The sequence below is a fragment of the Nannobrachium achirus genome (genome assembly GCF_963921795.1).
Source record: "Nannobrachium achirus genome assembly, chromosome: 8".
Taxonomy (NCBI): Eukaryota; Metazoa; Chordata; class Actinopteri; order Myctophiformes; family Myctophidae; genus Nannobrachium; species Nannobrachium achirus.
In genome coordinates, this window is record NC_137817.1 from 50,054,557 (window position 1) to 50,076,145 (window position 21,589).

General features: G+C 41.7%; 2 protein-coding genes across 2 annotated transcripts; both read left to right on the forward strand.

The window, feature by feature from the left end:
* Positions 1 to 1,577: 1,577 nt before the first annotated feature.
* Positions 1,578 to 3,574, forward strand: LOC308289914 (mth938 domain-containing protein-like; the record flags this gene model as incomplete). Its single annotated transcript, XM_080731695.1, has 3 exons — positions 1,578 to 1,709; positions 2,698 to 2,793; positions 3,434 to 3,574. The coding sequence occupies 3 exons, from the start codon at positions 1,578 to 1,580 to the stop codon at positions 3,572 to 3,574; spliced, it is 369 nt and encodes a 122-aa protein (XP_080587821.1).
* A 9,854-nt stretch (positions 3,575 to 13,428) lies between these two features.
* LOC308290185 (pannexin-1-like) lies at positions 13,429 to 20,258 on the forward strand (the record flags this gene model as incomplete). Its single annotated transcript, XM_080731960.1, has 6 exons — positions 13,429 to 13,434; positions 14,563 to 14,756; positions 16,467 to 16,745; positions 17,343 to 17,565; positions 18,436 to 18,679; positions 20,188 to 20,258. 6 exons carry the CDS (start codon positions 13,429 to 13,431, stop codon positions 20,256 to 20,258), a joined length of 1,017 nt encoding a protein of 338 aa, XP_080588086.1.
* Positions 20,259 to 21,589: the final 1,331 nt, after the last annotated feature.

Consider the following 21,589-nt stretch of genomic DNA (forward strand, 5'->3'; position numbering starts at 1 on the left):
AGCTAATACGTTGTATAGAACTTTTCTAGGTACTAACATCAAGTTGCACTACTAGTTATTTGTGAAAATGTAATTTTTTGCCATTTTTCAAACCATGTTAAAGGGGAATACCACAAAATGTAACAATTAATTCATGGTACTTTACACTGTTAAATCCTCTGTACTATATTGGCATGCAGGGTGAGATTTCCAACTGTTTTCTTTTTGTGTGTGGTATTTCCTGTGAACCTGAGTTTTTGAATGACGAAAGTAGTGCTAGGAAAGAGACGTGTGTCTGTGTGTGTGTGCAAGAGAATATCCATGAGATGGAGAGAGAAAAGTGAGAGATTAGTCAACCATAGTTTGCTGCTTAGTCAGGTAGCATTGGTGTCTGATGCTGAGGATGCCCTTTGATTTTATTTGGTTATTGAATACTTATGTCATTAAGCTCGCCAACAGGCACACTATGTTTTGAGCACCATACTGTAAATCCATAAATGCGGGGTTGGTGCACAAATGGAAACACAATTTCACACTTTTATTAGCCGTTCTATGGTGCTGTGGAAAGGCCCTACAGTATTGAGGCCTGTATTCTTTCTCATGTCAAACTACTAACATATTATCACTTGTACATAGATGTTTACTTGGGAATCTCAGGGAGATTTATAACATATCAATGCATTTAAAATACCTGCTGTAGACTCCAGTTGCCCTGTGTGTGAAATACATGTTACATGACTACGTTTTATACTCAATCTAATGTGGTGCACTCTTTACATTGGTATACTGTATGTGTGTGTGAGAGAGACCAGTTTTCCATGCTTGCATCATGTATTTTCCAAATATGATGGTTGATGTCGAATATTGTGGGGTCTCCTTTTGTGCATTTGTTTAAGCTAACATCTCAAACAAAAAAAAGCGTTGTGTTTGTTGTATTTACTTTTTGTGGACATATGTGAATTTCTAAAAACAATATTTGTAAGAAACAGCTAACTGGATATTTGTACGAAACGGCTGCTTGATGTGTTTGTGATAAAATGATATTACTTTACCTTTTGCGTACACTGTCAGTCTTCATCTTTGAATATTATATAAATAAAATATTTGAAATAACTTGAGTTGAGTTATTAATTGTGGGGGGCGTGGCTAGACACCAGCGACGTCATTGTTGAGGTGAGTAACTTGCATTTTCTTCTGTCCAGATTTTTTGAATCCAGCTATGGTGCTTATTGAAGTCTGAAGTGTTTTTAATACTTTATTATTTTCGGTGCCTGGCTGACACAAATACATTTGTTAAATATGGGCCATTTCCATTTTGATTACCACCAGGGTTGTAACTTGTTTAGCCAACCAGCTAACATTTACGTAGCCTAGCCATGATGATCACTGATCAAGTGACAATAAGTGAAGCGATTGATCAGTTTTGCATATGGTTTTGGGTTTGAGCTGACTATTTGGCTTGAAATCTGTTTGTATGCCAGGGGTTTTTATCAATGGTCAGTGTTCCTAGTCAGCTCAAAACGAGGCTACAACAACAAAGTACAACCTGGCTACAACTCTATTCGCCGTATCTGTCCAGCAGGTGGTGCAACTGGACCATGTCCTCGCCAGAGATCTTGTCTCTGTCCTGGGGCCAGATGAAGGTGAAGGGATGCTCCTCCACCTACAAGGACTGTAAGCTGTGGCCTGGAGGCAGCCGTGCATGGGACTGGAGAGAGACTGGAACTCGGGTGAGTGAGTCAGACAGACAGACAGACAGACAGACAGACAGACAGACAGACAGACAGACAGACAGACACAAAAGAGGATGGATACACACAGATTCCCAACTGAACATGGATTATTGGCTGTGTATTTTCTCATTTGCCTTGTGAAATTCTATTTTCTAATTTCTAAATTATTTTTCAAAACCTTTTCCCATTAGCTAAATGTTTTAAGGTTATTTATTATTATTTATTTTGTGTCTTTACAACAAATAAATAGCTATTTCAAAGGGATGTGAATGAATGGTGTTCTATTGGCATTACATTTGCTCACACATCACAAAGGAGAAAAAAAGGAATAAAAAATCGCACCTAGTGTGAAGTGAGCGGTGCTATTTATGAGTTAATTTCATTAAGCATCCCGCAAAGCTTGGCAATTGTGACCCTGGGCGTACAACAAACTTTGGGTGCTTTGTGCAAAGATCTAGGCCAAGCTTCGCGTCTCGGACAAAGCCAGATATTGGAACTTAGCTCCTTTCAGGAGCATAGCTCTAAAAGAAACACACATTTAAATTGTACGGAATTAATGAGGAATACGAAATGTGATGAGGGTTAGACAACATCATAATATTGCTTAATTACCTTCTGGGCAGTTATGTTGTCAGTTATGTAACAGTTATTTTACAGTACTTTAGCATCTCCTCCTGTGTTGTAACTCCAGGTTTTTTCTGTGTACATAATCATAAATGTGCAATAGAATTAAAGGACTATGGTGGATGAGCCGGTACAACAGAAGTGAACTCCTGGCGGGTCATGGTGACTCCGGATAAGTGGTTGAAGATGGATGGATGTCATAGGCAGAAATCATAAAAAAAAGTGTGACTTAATAGCTAATCTATTGTATTGTTGTTGCATGACACTGATAGACAAAGTGTAAAATATTTATATAAGTAAATATGGTATTATTAAAAGAATAATGAAATAAATCATTTTTATTTTTATCCCACACTCCCAGCATACCCCAGGAGTGCAGCCAACTGATGTGGAGGAGATTCTACAGAAGGGAATCGACACACTGGTTATTGGCAGAGGAATGAACGAGGTGCTTCAGGTAATGGAATTCATCTCTTCACTCTTTGGGGGTTTTGCTCTATATTCTTTAAAGGTGATACACCATGCATTTAAAAAGTATTTATGTCATATTGTTTATGTCCCAAAAACGTTTTTCAAAAGGTTTGAGGCTAAATTACCACTCCTGAATAGAGAGCCTCTCTCATTTTTGAATGGCTCTCAGAGCATTTCAGCTGCAGTACCACCTTTGGCCTGAACTGCGCCACCCCCCCAAAATCTTTTTGAAAAAATGATGATGCCACAATCGGCATCAAATCTGGATAGCCTGTTTTGAGAACCCGTGGGATACTTTTAACCTTCGCCTTCTCAAAACCAGAGAAAGACACAACCGTCAGAAATGGGACTTTGTGAGGATAGAAGGTGCTAGTGGGACCCCAAAAAAAGGTTTTAAAATAGGAAAAGTGAAATTTCATGGTGTATCACCTTTAAGACAAGCATTTTTGATTAACTGTGTAGACTTAAATGTTGAATCATATTCTGTCGTTACTGGCTGCTGTGATGACATTGAGGTCTTATGTTAATATTGATGTTGAGGCATTGACCTTCCCACAAATACCAATATCTTTACCTCAGCTACATTGTTTCATTGAAATGAAATGGTCTGTCTGCTGATCTTCCAGGTCCCCTCCTTCACTCTGGACTTTGTAAGACAGAAAGGCGTGGAGGTCCGGGTCCTGCAGACTGAGAAGGCTGTGGCCGAATACAACGACCTTGTCGGCCAGGGAGTCAAGGTGGGCGGGGTCTTCCACTCCACCTGCTGATGATCATATCATGGTTCTCATCATAGATATAAAAAGCTAGATACCTCATCCGCCGCTGCAGTTCATTGGAGCGACGTGCAACAACTCCAAGCCAGTCAAACTTACTACTGGCAAATCACAGCATTGGGTGGCTCAGCTGTTCTTAGAGGCTGACTGCATACGAAAAGATATATCGCAGCTGCCATCCCAGTGGAAGACACGCAGCCACGCAAAGTGACTACTGGCCAATCACAGCGCACCACTTTTCCGGGACTTCTCAGAATCTAGGGTGCGTTCGAATAAACAAAAGACCAGAGGGCACAGCATTGCACTTGCTGGCTGTCTCCGAACCTGGGTTTACGAAAAGACCCACCCCCACCTGCCTCTTATTGGCCGACAGAAAGTCCCCTTCTGTGACACACTCGGAAGCTTGACTTCCCTAAAATGGCGCACGCGATACAGACGCCCCAGAGTCTGAGGAGGCATCTACCGTACCTTTTTATTAGGGCTGGGATGCGATTAAAAGTTTTAATCTAATTAATTACAGGCTCTGTGATTAATTAATCGCAATTAATCACATTTTAATCGCACATCGATATTTGACCTGAGAAGCATTGTTTTCAAGTAAAACACTTTTTGTTGTACGAGTGAATCAACGAGTGAGGTTTTTTAATCTAAATTTTGCATCCACTGGGCCAAGCAAAGCGCTCTGATCGGCTACTTCTCCCTTTGCGTTTGTTGTCTCTTCTTGGTTGGTGCATCGCTATGATCGGTATGCCCGAAACTGAAGGTTCTGTGGTGCGAAAACTATGTGCGATTAAAATGAGTTAATTTTTTTAATCACGTTAATTTTCTGTAATTAATTAATCGCAATTAATCAGTTAAAGTCCCAGCCTTACTTTTTATGTCTATGCTCATGCCATACCATACCAGTGAGAGAAGGACTGGAACAGTGGATCGTCGCAAAGAAATCATTTCGTGGGACCAGAATCATGGTATCTCTGTCAGTCATAATCAATGGCTCCCTGTTGCTCACATGTGCAGGGTGGATATTTACCCTGTACCACCTGTGGCTCTGATCACACATACATTCAATGTTTATTACATTATAACTGCTCATGTTGTGTGTTTATTTTCATTTTCACTTAACTGCACAACAACATACAATCCCATAGCTTTTTTGTGGTCAAGTAATAAAAGGTATCTAATGCTCACTATCAAAACTAAAGTGGTGAATGGTAAATGGTGCATTGGACCGATGCAAGCACAATGTAAAGTAACAGCAAGTGATACAACCTCCCCTACAACCACACCCTCCCCTGGATGATGATGCGTACATCCAGAGACAAATGAACTCACCTTTCTGAGCCTAATTATTCATAAAACTACAGATTACAGAAAAAGCACTGAAAGTTGAGAGGTCAGGAAATATGAAAAAAGTCTAAGAATAAAGAAAATGTAAATTTGGTGTCATAAGAGTTTGAGAGTCAGTTGTCTCAGACATGTTTAAAGATACAGGCCAACTAAGGAAGACTTGAGTGCAGTTTGGAGATGGAGCAACTTTGGCCAATCTAGTCACTCGTGCCAGACTGTGCAGGGGACATGATATGAGATGTGACATTTCCCTGAGTATGTATTTGTAGTGTTCCAGTAGGAATAGGAAACCATGTTGCTTTCTTTATTACAGTCTTTATGCAGGATATTATCCAGACAGAGTGCTCCCCCAAGCTTTCTGAAAGGAGAATCTTGCCATGCCATACAATTTTACAAAGTCCTTGGTTTGCATCTGTGCTCACACTAAAAACATCTGCTCCAGCTCCACTATGGGGGGAGCCGCTCCAAAAATAAGAAGAATGTGAATTTCATTTTGTGGAATAGTTGTCTGGTTTTAATCATGTGGAAATGTTTTCCAATTATGAATGATCTTATTTTTCTTGTTTAAGAGGGTACATTTCTGTTCAGAGAATCAGAGATGCGTGAATGTATATAGAACATATGTTTACAGGGTTTTATTACTAAAAGCTTTGACATACAAAACTGTCATACAAATAAAGTCTGTGAACTGCAACAAGCTGTTTTCATGCAGTATAATGTGTCCTTATTTTCACTCTTCTGCACTTTACACAGTTGAAAAAAGTAACCAATTTTGGCCACGAGGTGGCAGTATAATGTAATCTACGGGACAGTTTTATCTATCAAAATCAAATGTGTTTCTTTTGTGCACACTGCACAGTCAGTGATCTGTCAGCCTTCAACACCTCAGGGCAGCAGGGCTTAATTCAAGTTATTCAAAAAAAGTACAACAAACCATTGTAATGTTTGCAGATTTGAGTTATGTCTCTGTAACTTAAAGAACTATTTGTTTTACATGTTTTATTCACCCCATGGGTTTGTACATTCTCTTTTTTACCTGATAAGGTGTATAATTAACTTCCTGGTATATTGCTCACTTCTTTATTATTATGTTTAGGCTACTTGCCCATAATAAATAAAGTAGTGCATTTTCTTTTACATAACTGCTTTAATATTATATATTGATCCACTTTATTTCAGACACAAATGAATAGGTCCATATAAAAAGAAACATGTAGGCCTATAAAAACAGACAACCACAACACAGATAGCCAGACTGTTTTCATTGAATTAAAAACAAACATTGCCTCCAATGTTGAGGAAAGAAATGGGGACGAATAGGCTATATTCTTTGACTCCACAAGTCTACACATAACATTCTTCAATACACCATGACATACCCTGAGGAAGGCTGTTGTCATCCTAAAAGAGTGGGTTATCCCACCATTCATTTTGAAATATGAATTACTAATTAGCCACAAAATAATAAAGGCTTTTTAATTTTTAAAGAAGAGTGCCTTGGTTTCCTTTTTTTCCTTTAGCATCTTCAATTCTCTACCAAAGAGCACCTTCATCACATTTTGTTTAATCTTCTGAGCACCCAGTCTTTTTCTTTCACACCATGACATATTGTTCTGTCATTTCTTACTTGCAATACCTTTTTATTGCTTGAACAACAACAACAACAACAACAACAACAACTAGAAAATATTGTTCCTTCGAAACAATTGTGGGCTCGCTTCAAGCCAGAAAACAATGTCTATAAAAGTACAAAATGTCAAGATCGCAGGCAGTGCTCTCTTTGACGTTACTGAAATTAGCTGCATGCATGATTTGAGGCATTTTGTTCCAAAAATGTGTTATGCAAAAGTTGACCCGCTGGTGGCGCTATAACAGGCCAATGTGAGAAGGGAGGCATCTGTTCCTTGACCTAGTGGGAATGTGCTTGCAAGATTTCACGCATATCGCAGGCTGTATTCATGAATTAATTAAAAAATAAAGTGTGCGTGCGTGCGTGCGTGCGTGCGTGCGTGCGTGCGTGCGTGCGTGCGTGCGTGAATGAATGAATAAATAATAAAGTGTGCGTGCGTGCACGTGCGTTCGTTCGTTCGCTCGTTCGTTTGCACTTTATTTATTTATTCATTCATTCATTGAATGAATGCGTTCGTGGAACGAATGCTCACTACGGTCGTCTGTATTTTTTAAGCCCTGGGAAACCCACCTTAACACCCTCATTAGCATGATGTATGCGAGCATAATCTATGCAAACCACGCCCACACGCATTTCCAAACCATGCCCCGCCCCCAATTTGCATATGTCGACTAAGCTCCTCCCCTTCATTTACATACGGTCGTCTGCATTTTTTACGCGCTGGGGAACCTACCTTAACACCCTCATTAGCATAATGTATGCGAGCATAATGTATGCGAACCACACCCAAACGCATTTCCAAACCATGCCCGCCCCCAATTTGCATACTTCGACTAAGCTCCTCCCCTTCATTTACATACGGTCGTCTGAATTTTTTACGCGCTGGGAAACCTACCTTAACACCCTCATTAGCATAATGTATGCGAGCATAATGTATGCAAACCACGCCCACACACATTTCCAAACCATGCCCCGCCCCCAATTTGCATATGTCGACTAAGCTCCTCCCCTTCATTTACATACGGTCGTCTGCATTTTTTACGCGCTGGAAAACCCACCTTAACGCCCTCATTAGCATAATGTATGCGAGCATAATGTATGCAAACCACGCCCACACGCATTTCCAAACCATGCCCCACCCCCAATTTGCATACGTCGACTAAGCTCCTCCCCTTCATTTACATACGGTCGTCTGCATTTTTTACGCGCTGGGAAACGCCACTTAACAGCCTCATTAGCATAATTTATGCAAACCACACCCACACACATTTCCAAACCATGCACCGCCCCCAATTTTCATACGTCGACTAAGCTCCTCCCCTTCATTTACATACGGTCGTCTGCATTTTTTACGCGCTGGAAAACCCACCTTAACACCCTCATTAGCATAATGTATGCGAGCATAATGTATGCAAACCACGCCCACACGCATTTCCAAACCATGCCCCGCCCCCAATTTGCATACGTCGACTAAGCTCCTCCCCTTCATTTACATACGGTCGTCTGCATTTTTTACGCGCTGGGAAACGCCACTTAACAGCCTCATTAGCATAATTTATGCGAACAACACCCACACACATTTCCAAACCATGCACCGCCCCCAATTTTCATACGTCGACTAAGCTCCTCCCCTTCATTTACATACGGTCGTCTGCATTTTTTACGCGCTGGAAAACCCACCTTAACGCCCTCATTAGCATAATGTATGCGAGCATAATGTATGCAAACCACGCCCACACGCATTTCCAAACCATGCCCCGCCCCCAATTTGCATATGTCGACTAAGCTCCTCCCCTTCATTTACATACGGTCGTCTGCATTTTTTACGCGCTGGGGAACCTACCTTAACACCCTCATTAGCATAATGTATGCGAGCATAATGTATGCAAACCACGCCCACACGCATTTCCAAACCATGCACCGCCCCCAATTTGCATACTTCGACTAAGCTCCTCCCCTTCATTTACATACGGCCGTCTGCATTTTTTACGCGCTGGGAAACGCCACTTAACAGCCTCATTTACATAATTAATGCAGCCTCATTTACATAATAATATGTAAATGAGACGCGTGCGTCTCATTTGCATAATTAATGCAGACCACGCCCCCCACTTTGAATAATTAGGCTAATTAGCTCCGCCCCCTGCATTCGTGTGTAATTAGCAACAAGACACGTGCGTCAAATGCATGTTGTGCAGTCTCATTAACATAATTAACGCAGACCACTACTTTTCCTTTTTTTTGCTCATTAACATAATTAACGCAGACCACGCCCCTCAATAACATAATTACCGCAGACCACGCCCCCAACCTCATTAACATAATTATTTATTTATTTATTGAAGGAAGGAAGGAAGGAAGGAAGGAAGGAAGGAAGGAAGGAAGGAAGGAAAGAAAGAAAGAAAGAAAGAAAGAAAGAAAGAAAGAAAGAAAGAAAGAAAGAAAGAAAGAAAGAATTTGCCTAAATTTACGGGGTTCTTAACAAGGAGGCAATTAATTAATTAATTAATTAATTAATTGAGGCACGCACGCACGCACGCACGCACGCACGCACCACGCCCACACACCCACACGCATTTCCAAACCATGCCCTGCCCCCCCCATTTGCATAAGTCGGCTTAATTTACATAATTAATGCGTGCGACGCCCACAAAACTCATTACGTTAGGCCCCTCGTTAAGTCAGACTCCTCCCTCTTGTTGAAACCACGCCCACTCGTTAATAGCAGATCTACAAGCTCACAACGCGTCTTGATGCGACGCGTTGTGAGCTTGTAGTTGAAACCACGCCCACTCGTTAAGTTCGACTCCACCCCTTGTATTTGCGTGTAATTAGCACGTCAGCGCGGTGACGAGAACGCTTGTCATGCGGCCTCATTTACAGGCAGGAAGGAAGGAAGGAAGGAAGGAAGGAAAGAAAGAAAGAAAGAAAGAAAGAAAGAAAGAAAGACAGAAAGAAAGAAAGAAAGAAAGAAAGAATTTGCCTAAATGTGTGGGGTTCTTAACGAGGAGGCAGTAGTTACGCACACATGCACACACACTTTCTTTTTTTATTTATTTATTCATGTGTTCGTTCATTCATTATTTATTTATTTATTTATTTATTTATTTAAATAAATACTCTGTTGCTAGTATCCACAACTTTCCAACATCCCATAATGCATTGCGCAGAAGTTGGATGGAGCTTCCGTGAGCTTGTATGTGTTATTTAATACCAGTAACACGAGAAGCCAGACAGCGAGTTTGGAGACGGTAGCACGCTGCAAAGCGGAGTTATGGCTCTTTAAAGCCCAGCCGATCGATAGGCAGACGCCTGGGGGGGGGGGGGGGGGGCGGAGTCCAGGGCGGAAATAAATAAATAATTAATTACATAAATAATCAGTCTCGGAAACAGTCGGGAAATAAATAAATAAATAATCAGTCTCGGAAACATAGTCGGGAAGTAAATAAATAAATAGATAAATAAATAATTAAACCAGTAAGACTCCCTAATATATACTGACTGCGTAGCGATTTGCGTGATTTTACAAGTGGGTTTGTCTGCAGACCACAGATTAGGGGGGCGGATTGTGTGAGGGATGCTATTGGATAGTATGAGAATGACTCAATCCGCCCCCTGGAATCTCAATCCACCCCCTATGACGAGCCTGGAGCTCGGAGCTCCAGGGCCCAGGGGCCGGCGCGGCCCCTCGCCGCTCGAGGCCGACCTGGGGGGCACTCTCGGTGGGGCAGGCCGGCGACGGCGCTGCCCCCCCGGCCATGGAGCTCCGGAGGTGGTCGAGTATGCTGGTGCTGGGCGGAAAGTGGCCCAGATGGGTGTCTCTACTCGGGTTTGGGATGCAAAAGGTGGTCCCTGGTTCTCTGGAGGTCCCGGGGACCCCCTGAGCTATTTATAAATAAATAAATAAATAAATAAATAAATAATCAGTCTCGGAAACATAGTCGGGAAGTAAATAAATAAATAGATATTGCCTATCGCATTAGATAAATAACCCACATTTACCCAAAACAGCTGATCCACAAGCCCACATGCAGCCTTGTAGATCGGCTGTTTTTATTGTTTTAGTTTTTAAATTGTTTCCCCCTTTTTTCCCCCTGACTTAGTCTTTTCTAGGATCACCTTTTAGTTGAGCTTGTACCAGTGAACTGTACTGTCAATGACACTGTATACCTATGACAGTCCTATATCTATAATTAGTTCATTCGTGAATGACTTCCCTGTGGAAATAAGCCAAAAACATTACTAGGATCTCCTTTTAGTTGAGCTTGTACCAAATCATGTTTATTACGTATCTATCTATCTATCTTCCTAAGTCACATGCATTCACATTGCACTGAACGAACGCACGCACGCTGCGCAGGTCAGCTCAGCAGCTGGCTTTTTTTTTTTGTAAAGCTCCAGCCAGAGTCAGGCGCCGAGGTGGGGGGACGGCACCAAGCCGGACTTGCGAGCCCAGGCAGCGGCCAAAGGCCGCTGCCCCCCCCAACCCCCTGGAAGTGCGGTAGACTGCATGCCTCTAGAACCTATCAGTAGGTCCCCATCCATAGACGGCGCTGTAGCCAAGGAATTCTCCCCCAGTCACTCACCTGACACACCAGGAAGTGCAGTGCACCAGTCTGTGTGCGCTGCTGCTGCCTCGAGGTAGGAATCACTCATCTATATACAGTATGTGTGTTCACTAACAGGGTTAAACTGCTCCACGTTGTCACAGTAATCATTGCTATAGAGTGTTTGTTCAGTAACAGTGTTAAACGGCTCTATATTGTGACAGGAATCGTTCCCACCGAGTCTTTGTTCACTAACAGTGTTACAGTGTGATATGAAAGAATCCACATGAGGGCAGTGTTTCCATTCTCAACTCACTGAGTTGAACAGAGGGCGGAACCCAATGCAATAACAAGTCCTACTAGAAATACTGTTCCTTCGAAACAGTGTGGGCTCGCTTCCAACCCCAAAAAATAATAGTAAAAGTGTCAAGGTCCCAGGCAATGCTCTCTTTCATTTTACTGAGACCAGTAGCATGTTGGGAACTGAAGTTATGGCTGTTTAAAGCCTGGGAAGAAAGAGGGGGGGACCTGTGTGTGTGTGTGTGTGTGTGTGTGTGTGTGTGTGTGTGTGTGTGTGTGTGTGTGTGTGTGTGTGTGTGTGTGTGTGTGTGTGTGTGTGTGTGTGTGTGTGTGTGTGTGTGTGTGTGTGTGTGTGTGCAGAGCAATTCTGTCGCCCTCTCCCAGTTAAACAGCCAGTAACCATAGCGACCAGGGGAGGAATGTTACCATAGTTACCAGGTGATGCTGTACGATACAACTTTCACTGATCTGCTCCCAACCCGCAAACTAAGTTATCAAAGGATTTTCCATGTAGGAAAGATATGATGATATTTGTCATTGTTTTTGTTGAATAAAGTTATTTTTCTGTCATCTTTTGTCCGTTTTAAAACATATTTTTGTAGTGTTTCTGTAATGTTGTGGTCTTTGATATCATATGAGACAGGCCTCTTGCAACCTGTAAACGTTATCTGTAGGGAAAACAAGTAATTGTAGGGTGGAAACCATGTCCAAACTTTGACTTTGGAAATGGAAGTAAGAACTTGTGTTCCAATGTATTTCTTATGTAGTCACAAGATTTTAAATAATACAGACAATCACAGACAACACCTTTTACTTCCACTTTCAAACATGTTCAGAAAATGGCAGATCTACTACCTCTTATCTAATCCCCAGAAGTTTCTTTTTTCACCTCTGGGCTACTTTTGCATGACCCTTTTGTAATGTATGACAAAGTATAGGGCATTCATTCACAGGAAAAAATCATGAAAAGTTTCAATGTGGAGATAAAAGGTTTTTTGCCCAACAGCAATATAAATGTGCTCTCTATGAATTCTGGATGAGCGCCTCAGTACTTCCAGCTAGCAGTGAGCACTTTGCTGTCCATCTTGCGCAAGGTTGAGTAATTATACTGCAAAGTCACCTGTGAGCTGGGATGACGGGGCTTATTCCTCCTGTATGAAACCCTGCGTCATCCTATAATCTGTTCCAAAACAATCTGCTCATCCACAAGATACTGAGTGACACAGATCTGTGGCCTTCATACAGAATTAAAGAGGTGGTGCCATGATTTCCCCCCCCCCCTCTAAAACATGATTATCAGGTATTATGATTATACTAGGAGGAAGATTTTTTCCAAAAAAGTATACAGAAAGAGTTAAAATTGGGTTTTTATGTGGCCACACCCCCAGTTCATTAAGTATGCATGGATGGCATGGTGGGTGGTGACCCAGCTGATATAGCCACACCCCACAGTGTTGGGTGAATGGCAACTGGGGAGGAGTTGATACTGTGACACCCTTAGTATCTGTGTTTTTTAACTGACACTTTTGGCCACAAGGCAGCCTCCAAGAGAAAACAAACAAATACTAAGAGAATACATAATTTCTCCCAAAAAAAAAAAAAAAAAAACACATCAGGGGGTCTAATGAAGTACTTTCAACCTCCTAGACACATGAAAAACAGAAAAAGTACAAAACTATGGCACCACCTCTTTAATGCAATACAGTAATATAGTCACTGTTCGGGCAGAAACCTCCTTTCTCTATATTCTAACCTTTTGTCTTTTTTTTTGTGAATTAACGCCCTAATCATACTAAAGCGTTGCACAAAAGCATAAAAAGTTTGCGCCGCGCCGCGTTTTGAGCTTTTTGATCTGCCTCGTTTGCTATTTTGGCATTTGAATCCTGAAAGAGAAAGCTCCTTCATACTGTCTTCAAATGCAATGAATAAAGCTTCAATGGGAATAACAACGTTCCGGTCTGTTTAGACCAGGGGTCCCCACACTTTTTTGACTTGAGAGCTACTTTTAGTAGCCTTTAGAAACCATGAAGGTAACTGACAGGTCATTTTTGATGTCAATCAATCATGTCACCTTAATTCAAGTGGTAGTTGCAAAAAATAGGGGTTTTGTGATTTTTGTTTATAAATTTGTTTCTTTATATTTAAATTCTATTTTAGGGGCATCTCATGTGATCTACCTGCACAGCCTTTGTGATCTACTGGTAGATCACAATCTACATTTTGGGCACCCCTGGTTTAGACCTTCATCAGGTTATCTTAGGAATTTAACTCCTGAAAAGTAACAGTTTTTGACAAAATGAAATTTCACAATTCTTACATATTTCAGGCATGTTAATCAGGTAGGGTTTTTTTTTTTTTTTTTTTTTTTTACAATGCTTGATAGTGTGCTGTAGTGAAGGAGGTGGTGTAGACTTTTTCCACACTTGACAAAATAAAATTAGTCTTAAATTAGTAATGTTTATTTCCCGTTGCGGTGTCTGTGAACATCAGCATTGTGACAGGAAATGAAGAGACCACAACCTGTTCCTTGAAACAGAAACTCAGTAACACTGACAAGGTGTAACTTTATAATCTGCCAACAGAATCTCAAGGTGGGACAGAAGTAAATGATCAGAAACAGTAAACCAGGGTTCCCAAATAGGCGGTCCGCGGGCCATTTGCGGCCCGCGGGGGGCTACTGTCTGGCCCCCACCAACCCCAGTAATAATGGTGGTATAAGAGCAGCAACAACACTAGTATATAGTCGTTGTTGGGTGGAAATCTCGTATCTCCAAATGTGTAGTTGTGTACGTTCTTTCGCAAATCATACAAGGCCGTTGCACAAAAGTAGTGAAAACAGCAGATCTACAAGCATACAACGGGCGTTGTGTGCTTGTAGATCGGCTGTTTTCACTAGTTTAAATCATTTTTAAAATGATAAATGCAAAACGAACGTTTTTTGGATATACAAGATTTTCACCCGACAACGACGATATCTGAACTGTCGTGGGAACGCCACCGTCGCCCCCCAGCAATGTTGTGGCCCTCGGCTTGGTACCCTAGACATGATTCGGCCCTTGGGGGAAAACTAATTTTGGGGAACCCTGATCACGTACAGTATTGAATTCCCCCAGTAATCCCAGCCTACCCCTCTTTCCTCGGCCCCACTATCCTGTCAGTTCTTTCCCTACATCCTGCTTCTGGTGGCGGTGATGATGTACGGCCCGGCTCTGTTCTGGAGGTTCTCCACCGCTCCTATCCTGCAGTCTGACCTGGGCTTCATCATGGAACAACTGGACTGCTGCTACACCCGGGCCGTCAACCTGGCCAAACGCATGGCCACCACAAGCCTGTCCACTGCCTCTTTAGACAGGTAAGACCCCTGAATCACACTTTTTGTGTGTTTCGCTTTTCACACTTTCTATATCTATTGGCCCATTTAGGCCTAGGATTATTGACTGCTTTAACTATTGAAAAATAGCAGATATACAAGCTCACAGCGCGGCACCGAGTGCCGCGCTGCGAGCTTGTAGATCTGCTATTTTTTGAAAAATCATGATTTTTTTTGCCAAGTCTTTCAATATATCTACTTAAAAGCGAACATTTGTAACTCAAATATTTACTTCTGGGTGGTCCCTGGGACAACATATTTTGAGATGGGGGGTCCGTGGCCAAATACCTGTAATTTTGGGGGTCCTTGACAAGAAAAGGTTTGAGAACAGCATGATTTAGAGGAAGGATTTAGAAGTCGGGTCAAAGATCGGGTCAAAGATATTCAAAGACTTGCACTCATTTTCACGATTTTTCAAAAATAGCAGATCTACAAGCTCGCACTTAGACAGGTAAGACTAGGGCTGTCACAATTATTACATAATCGTCTAATCGCGATTATCTGACATGATCGCGATTATCTTTCATAATCGTCATAATCGTTTCCATGTTGGAAAAACGTTCATGTCTAAGAAAAATGTCAAAAATAGTGGAAATAGCAGATCTACAAGCTCACAACGCGTCGCATTTTGTGAGCTTGTAGATCGGCTATTTCCACTATCAATGTTCTTTTTTGAGCGGTGGTCACACCGTCTCCTATACGTGGCCGTGTGTGTATGCGTCCGTCCGTCCGGCCGTCCGGCCGTGTATGTAGCCTCAAGCCTGCAGTACCTTTTCTGACCACACATGTTAAGGGAGGGGCGCTGTTGTTCTCACACACACACACACACACACACACACACACACACACACACACACACACACACACACACACACACACACACACAGGGGGGAAGGGTGGGTCAGCATGTGTGGTCAAGTATTATTATTAACAAACTGAATGTTTTAGGGTCAAATAAATTAGAGTGTGTGAAGAAACTACAGCATTGTAAAGCACACTAACCCCGCTGCACCCACTCAGTAGTGCTGTTGCACAGCCTCCACGACCACCGCTCAGTTCACACGGGTGTGATTTTAAGTATAAAGTTGTCAAATATGTCAGTAATTTCTTTCTATATTTAGGTTATGTGTCATATCTACCATGTGCAACTTCAAAGCCTAAAAGCCAAACAGAAACGTGATTGTCAACATCAAAAAGACAATTAAATCGTTAATCGCAATTATTTTAGTGACAATTAATCGTCATGTAAAATATCATAATCGTGACAGCCCTAGGTAAGACCCCTGAATCACACTTTTTGTGTTTCGCTTTTCACACTTTCTATATTCTATTGTTTAAAAGAACATTGTATTTGTAAAGTTAGTCATAACAGAAATATGACAGAGAATGCCAAATTGTGTTTTCTTCAAATACACGGGTGGCAGTGGCTCAGGGGTAGATAAACATTAGAACACAGAGTTCGATCCCGGGCTCCACCAGAGTTAGTGTCGAAGAGTGAGCCCTAGTTGCTCCCGGTGACCAGGTTGGTGCCTTGCATGGTTTCCTCAGCCATCGGTGTATGAATGTGTGTGTGTGTGAATGGGTGAATGTAATGCACAAGCTCTGTAAAGCGCCTTTGATAAAGGCTCTATATAAATGCACCATTTACCATTTACAATTTACTCCATCTCCCTCCTGCCCTCTTGTGGCCAGTGACCCTACTGAGGGTTGCTTCATGTACCCCCTGATGGAGAACTACCTGAAGACCAAGCGTTTTTCGCGGGTGTTGCTGGTTCGATACCTGCTGTGTCGTGGCCTGACCCTGCTGACCCTCCTGTGTGCCTGTGTCTACCTGGGCTACTACCTCCAGTTGGCCTCAGTCACCGATGAGTTTGGATGCACGCTGCGCACCGGACTGCTCGTCAACGACTCCACCGTTCCCGAAAAGGTCCAGTGCAAGCTCATCGCTGTCGGGGTCTTCTCATTGCTCAGGTACTTGAGACCTATTTTATCATTTTTGGAAAATGCGAAGAATTGCTCATTTTAAGGCTAGTTCTTTTAGCGCATTTTTGCAAATGTTTGAACATTTTCGTCTGGGGTCTTCTTGCTCATGTGATATTTCAAGTCACCCTCCCAAAATTAGTTTTAAAGGAGTAGTTCACCCCCAAAATGACTTTTTTTCTATTGATTAGTCACGCCATGGAGAGTAGAGTTCAATAATATTTTTTAGTTTTTTGTCGCATTCCTAAGACAAAAATGTGATGATAACAATACATATACCCCCATTCGTTCCAGATGGGGACCCGTTTCGAAACGGGTCCCCATCCGGAATCAATGGGGGTAAATCTACTCGAATTAAATTTTTGTCTTAGGAATGTGACAAAAACCAAAAAATAACTCTACTCTCCATGGCGTGACTAATCAATAGAAAAAAGGTAATTTTGGGGGTGAACTACTACTTTAATTAAACATGTTGAAAAAATAAATTGAAAAGGAAAAAGATTGAAAGTGTTTAAAAATCAAACAATATGATATATACGGTGATGTTGAAATTATGATCTTTCTCTTTTGTTTGATTCTGATGTTCAGCCTGGTCAACTTGGTGGTGTACCTTACGCTCGTCCCTGTGGTCATCTATGCCAGCTTCCGTCCACTCTTTTGCCATTCTTACGCAAGTTTCCTGAAAATGTACGAATTGCTGCCCACTGTGGACGTTCTGCCCCACCCTGGCGGCCAATGGGACGACCTCGCCATGTACGTGCTCTACCTGCAGGAGAACCTCAGCGAACTCAAGTCCTACAAGTACATGAAGGTGTGTGTCTGTGTATCCACGTGCAAAATCTTCACGCCAAAAACATAGATTTGATTAAATCTTTATTCGAGAACACTCAGATTATAAGCAAACAAATGAATAAAAAATATAAAATTTGAAAAACGTCACCGACTTATAATGACATGCTCAAAAATACGGACACCAGATTAAAAGTGATTAAAAATCAGGACACATGGGCTGTGTAATTACTGCGTGTTTCCTAAACCCACCAGGCTTGAGTTAAGTCCCGCCTCGCGGAAACTTATTGAGAGAGGCGTTTCCGCGAGGAGGGTCTTAGCTCAAGCCTGGTGGGTTTAGGAAACACGCGTAATTACTCAGTGTCGCTTTCAGGGCAGAAATCCAGGCGTTACTGTGTACACAGGCCACAGTGGCTCGTATGACTTTACAGTTCACCACACACGCTTACAACGTTTTACATACCAAATGGGATTTACAGCAGGACCGCCCAATGAATGATGGTTGACTGCCAGTGTGGCTGGTTCAATAGACACATCGTCAGCCACGTTTTAAGTAGATAGTGATGATTTCCCACCCGGGCCACGTTTCTTTTTATGTGTTGTCACAAGTGGCTCTATTTCACAATGATTAAGAGAGAAACACAAAAGCAATACATGAGAAGAAAGGGAGTCTACTGCTTCACCTCAGCAAAACAGGGCAAGCCTGGTGCATCACAGGAGCAGGACAACAGCAGTTGTAGAATAACAAATATTTAATTGTCCAAGCTGCTCTAATGTCAATTCTTTTCTACAAAAAGAATACATGCATATTTTACATCTTGTAGCCACAGTTAAACGTGTGTCCCAGTGTGGAACCCAGTTGTGAACTACTGTTCTGTGTTGTGTACAACAGGTGCTTGAGTTGCTGAAAAGGCAAGGCGAGTGTTCAGGAGAGGAGTTTGACTTCATGGGGCTGCTGCAGAACCTCTGCCAGGTGAAGGTTGACACTGTGGATGGGAAGAAACGGACGCCGTCTAAAGCTAAACCTGCCAACCCCAATGGGAGTCCTACCACTGCCCACACTGGAGCTGCAAAAGATGGCAGCGATGGTGCAAAGCCACCTTCTCTGGCGGATACAAGCTTGATGATGACGAGGGGTGAGTGTGGAGAAGGACAGTAATAACTTAATTATAATAGGAACTTATATTGAATATGTGGTTTACAAAACTCATCATGGATCATTACATGTTCTGCTAAGCACAGGCATGATGCAACATAATTTATATTTCATCATATTCATGTTTGTTGAAGTTTCCCAGAAAATCTGTGCTTTTGTTTTGGAGTGAGTATCTGTTGATGGCACAGTATTTAAGGGGTAAATCGGACTTTGTCTTTGCAACATTGTTTAGATGCTTAAAGCGGCACTATGTAACCTTTTATTTATGAATATTATGTACTTAGACTGTCGTACAACAAAGTATAAATTGAGCTTAAAATTATAAGAATTGTAAAATCTTTGGTCTAAACTTTGCTTAAGACACTGGCCTCTGTCTTGGCTCATTATGGAATCCAATTTACAATGCGTGCTTGTAGATCTGCTATTTTCACAGAACGTCTGCCTATATTTGCAGATTTCTGGCTTATTTACTATAACATGCCCAGAATAGGAACATTAGGGTTAGGGCTGTCACGATATGACATTTTACAAGACGATTAATTGTCACTCAAATAATTGGCGATTAACGATTTAATTGTGTTTTTGTCATTGATAATTACATTTCTGTTTGGCTTTTAGGCTTTGAAGTTGTACATGGTAGATGACACATAACCTAAATATACAAAGAAATTGAAGACATATTTGACAACTTTATACTTAAAGCTATACTGTGTAAGTTGCTCAACTAGTGGTCAGTAGCAGTAGAGCAAACCGCGGTCGCGTCTGCTTTTTTCGGACGTTTTTCGCCGCGGACCGGGCATTCAGACCACCGCGTCCGCCTCGCCTCGCCGAGACCTATCCATAGAGGTCTTTCGTGTCCCTCTACGAGCCTCGGTTGGGGAGTTATATGCTAGACTCCTAGCCCAGTGTAAACACTGCAGTGTACTTCCTGAAGAGCTCAGCAGTGTATGATCTGGGCTTTGATTGGCCGGTAGGGAGACACGTGTACAGAATGATGCATATGACGTAATTTTGCCGGGAAAAACAGCCCCGGTCACGGCCACCAGGGCTCAGTAGAACACATATAAAGAAAAGGCTTTGGGAGCTGAAATTAACAGAGTGGGGGTTCTAAAACTTTAGCGATTTAATAGTTAGGACAATTTTAAGATATGTTTTATAAAAAAAGTTACATAGTATAACTTTAAAAAAGAACATTGATAGTGGAAATAGCCGATCTACAAGCTCACAACGCGTCGCGATGCGACGCGTTGTGAGCTTGTAGATCTGCTATTTCCACTATTTTTTACCTTTTTTTAAAATATATGAACATTTTTCAACATGGAAACGATTATGACGATTATGAAAAATAATCACGATTATGTCAAAAAAAAATCACGATTAGACGATAATGTAATAATTGTGACAGCCCTAATTAGGGTTTATATAATATAATATAGTTCAAAACAAAGACTAATTGTGTGTAAAAATCTTTTTTCTTTTCGCCCCCAGAATTATCTCCTCTGTTGCCAGGAAACAGTGACGTTACAGGTGGAGGAGAGGTCCGCCATCGAGTGGTCTGATTGGCTGCAGTAGGAGGAGAGGTCCGCCATCGAGTGGTCTGATTGGCTGCTGGCCAAGCGTTGGACACAGACCTGTCTTGACTCTGTGAATGTTGCATAGCGCAACATCCACCTTAGAGGAAGACCGGACTCGGACCGATAACAGAGCACTAATAGAAGAGATTAACGGATTGATTTGCCCATTGTCCTTAATCATTGCAGTATATGTGATGGCAGTTGCCCACATGGGGAGATATCCAGAAACCAAATATTTTGTCATACAATGTTAAATGCATTTCAGCATGTATTGTTTTTCTCTTTTTCTTTTATCCTAAAATATTCTTAGGATTTAAATATTTTTGCACAGTTATTGCTATGGATGTTTATTTTATTTTCCACCCTTTTTGTGTTGGGAGATAGTTTGCCTGATTTCTTTCTTTTTTTTTTGCTTTAATTTGTTCTCTGAATAGATCCATGATTCTGCATTCTGCAGAATGTTAAGTTATTGGCACTGTTTTGCAACTATTTGGTCAAAATCTAAGTGATCCACTGAAGTTGACTAGCCCAAGGAACCAACCGTATACAAGCCATGTGTCTGGTCCTTAGCTTGAGGCAGCTTTGTATGCTAGTACACCCTGGCCTGGACATGATGCTAGTATGTCACAGGGACTTGCCCCCAATACAACCCAGTGATACTGGGTGTGATTCTGAACTGCTGTCTAAACTAGTTGCACAAGCAAAAACTCTGCATGAGCTAATACGTTGTATAGAACTTTTCTAGGTACTAACATCAAGTTGCACTACTAGTTATTTGTGAAAATGTAATTTTTTGCCATTTTTCAAACCATGTTAAAGGGGAATACCACAAAATGTAACAATTAATTCATGGTACTTTACACTGTTAAATCCTCTGTACTATATTGGCATGCAGGGTGAGATTTCCAACTGTTTTCTTTTTGTGTGTGGTATTTCCTGTGAACCTGAGTTTTTGAATGACGAAAGTAGTGCTAGGAAAGAGACGTGTGTCTGTGTGTGTGTGCAAGAGAATATCCATGAGATGGAGAGAGAAAAGTGAGAGATTAGTCAACCATAGTTTGCTGCTTAGTCAGGTAGCATTGGTGTCTGATGCTGAGGATGCCCTTTGATTTTATTTGGTTATTGAATACTTATGTCATTAAGCTCGCCAACAGGCACACTATGTTTTGAGCACCATACTGTAAATCCATAAATGCGGGGTTGGTGCACAAATGGAAACACAATTTCACACTTTTATTAGCCGTTCTATGGTGCTGTGGAAAGGCCCTACAGTATTGAGGCCTGTATTCTTTCTCATGTCAAACTACTAACATATT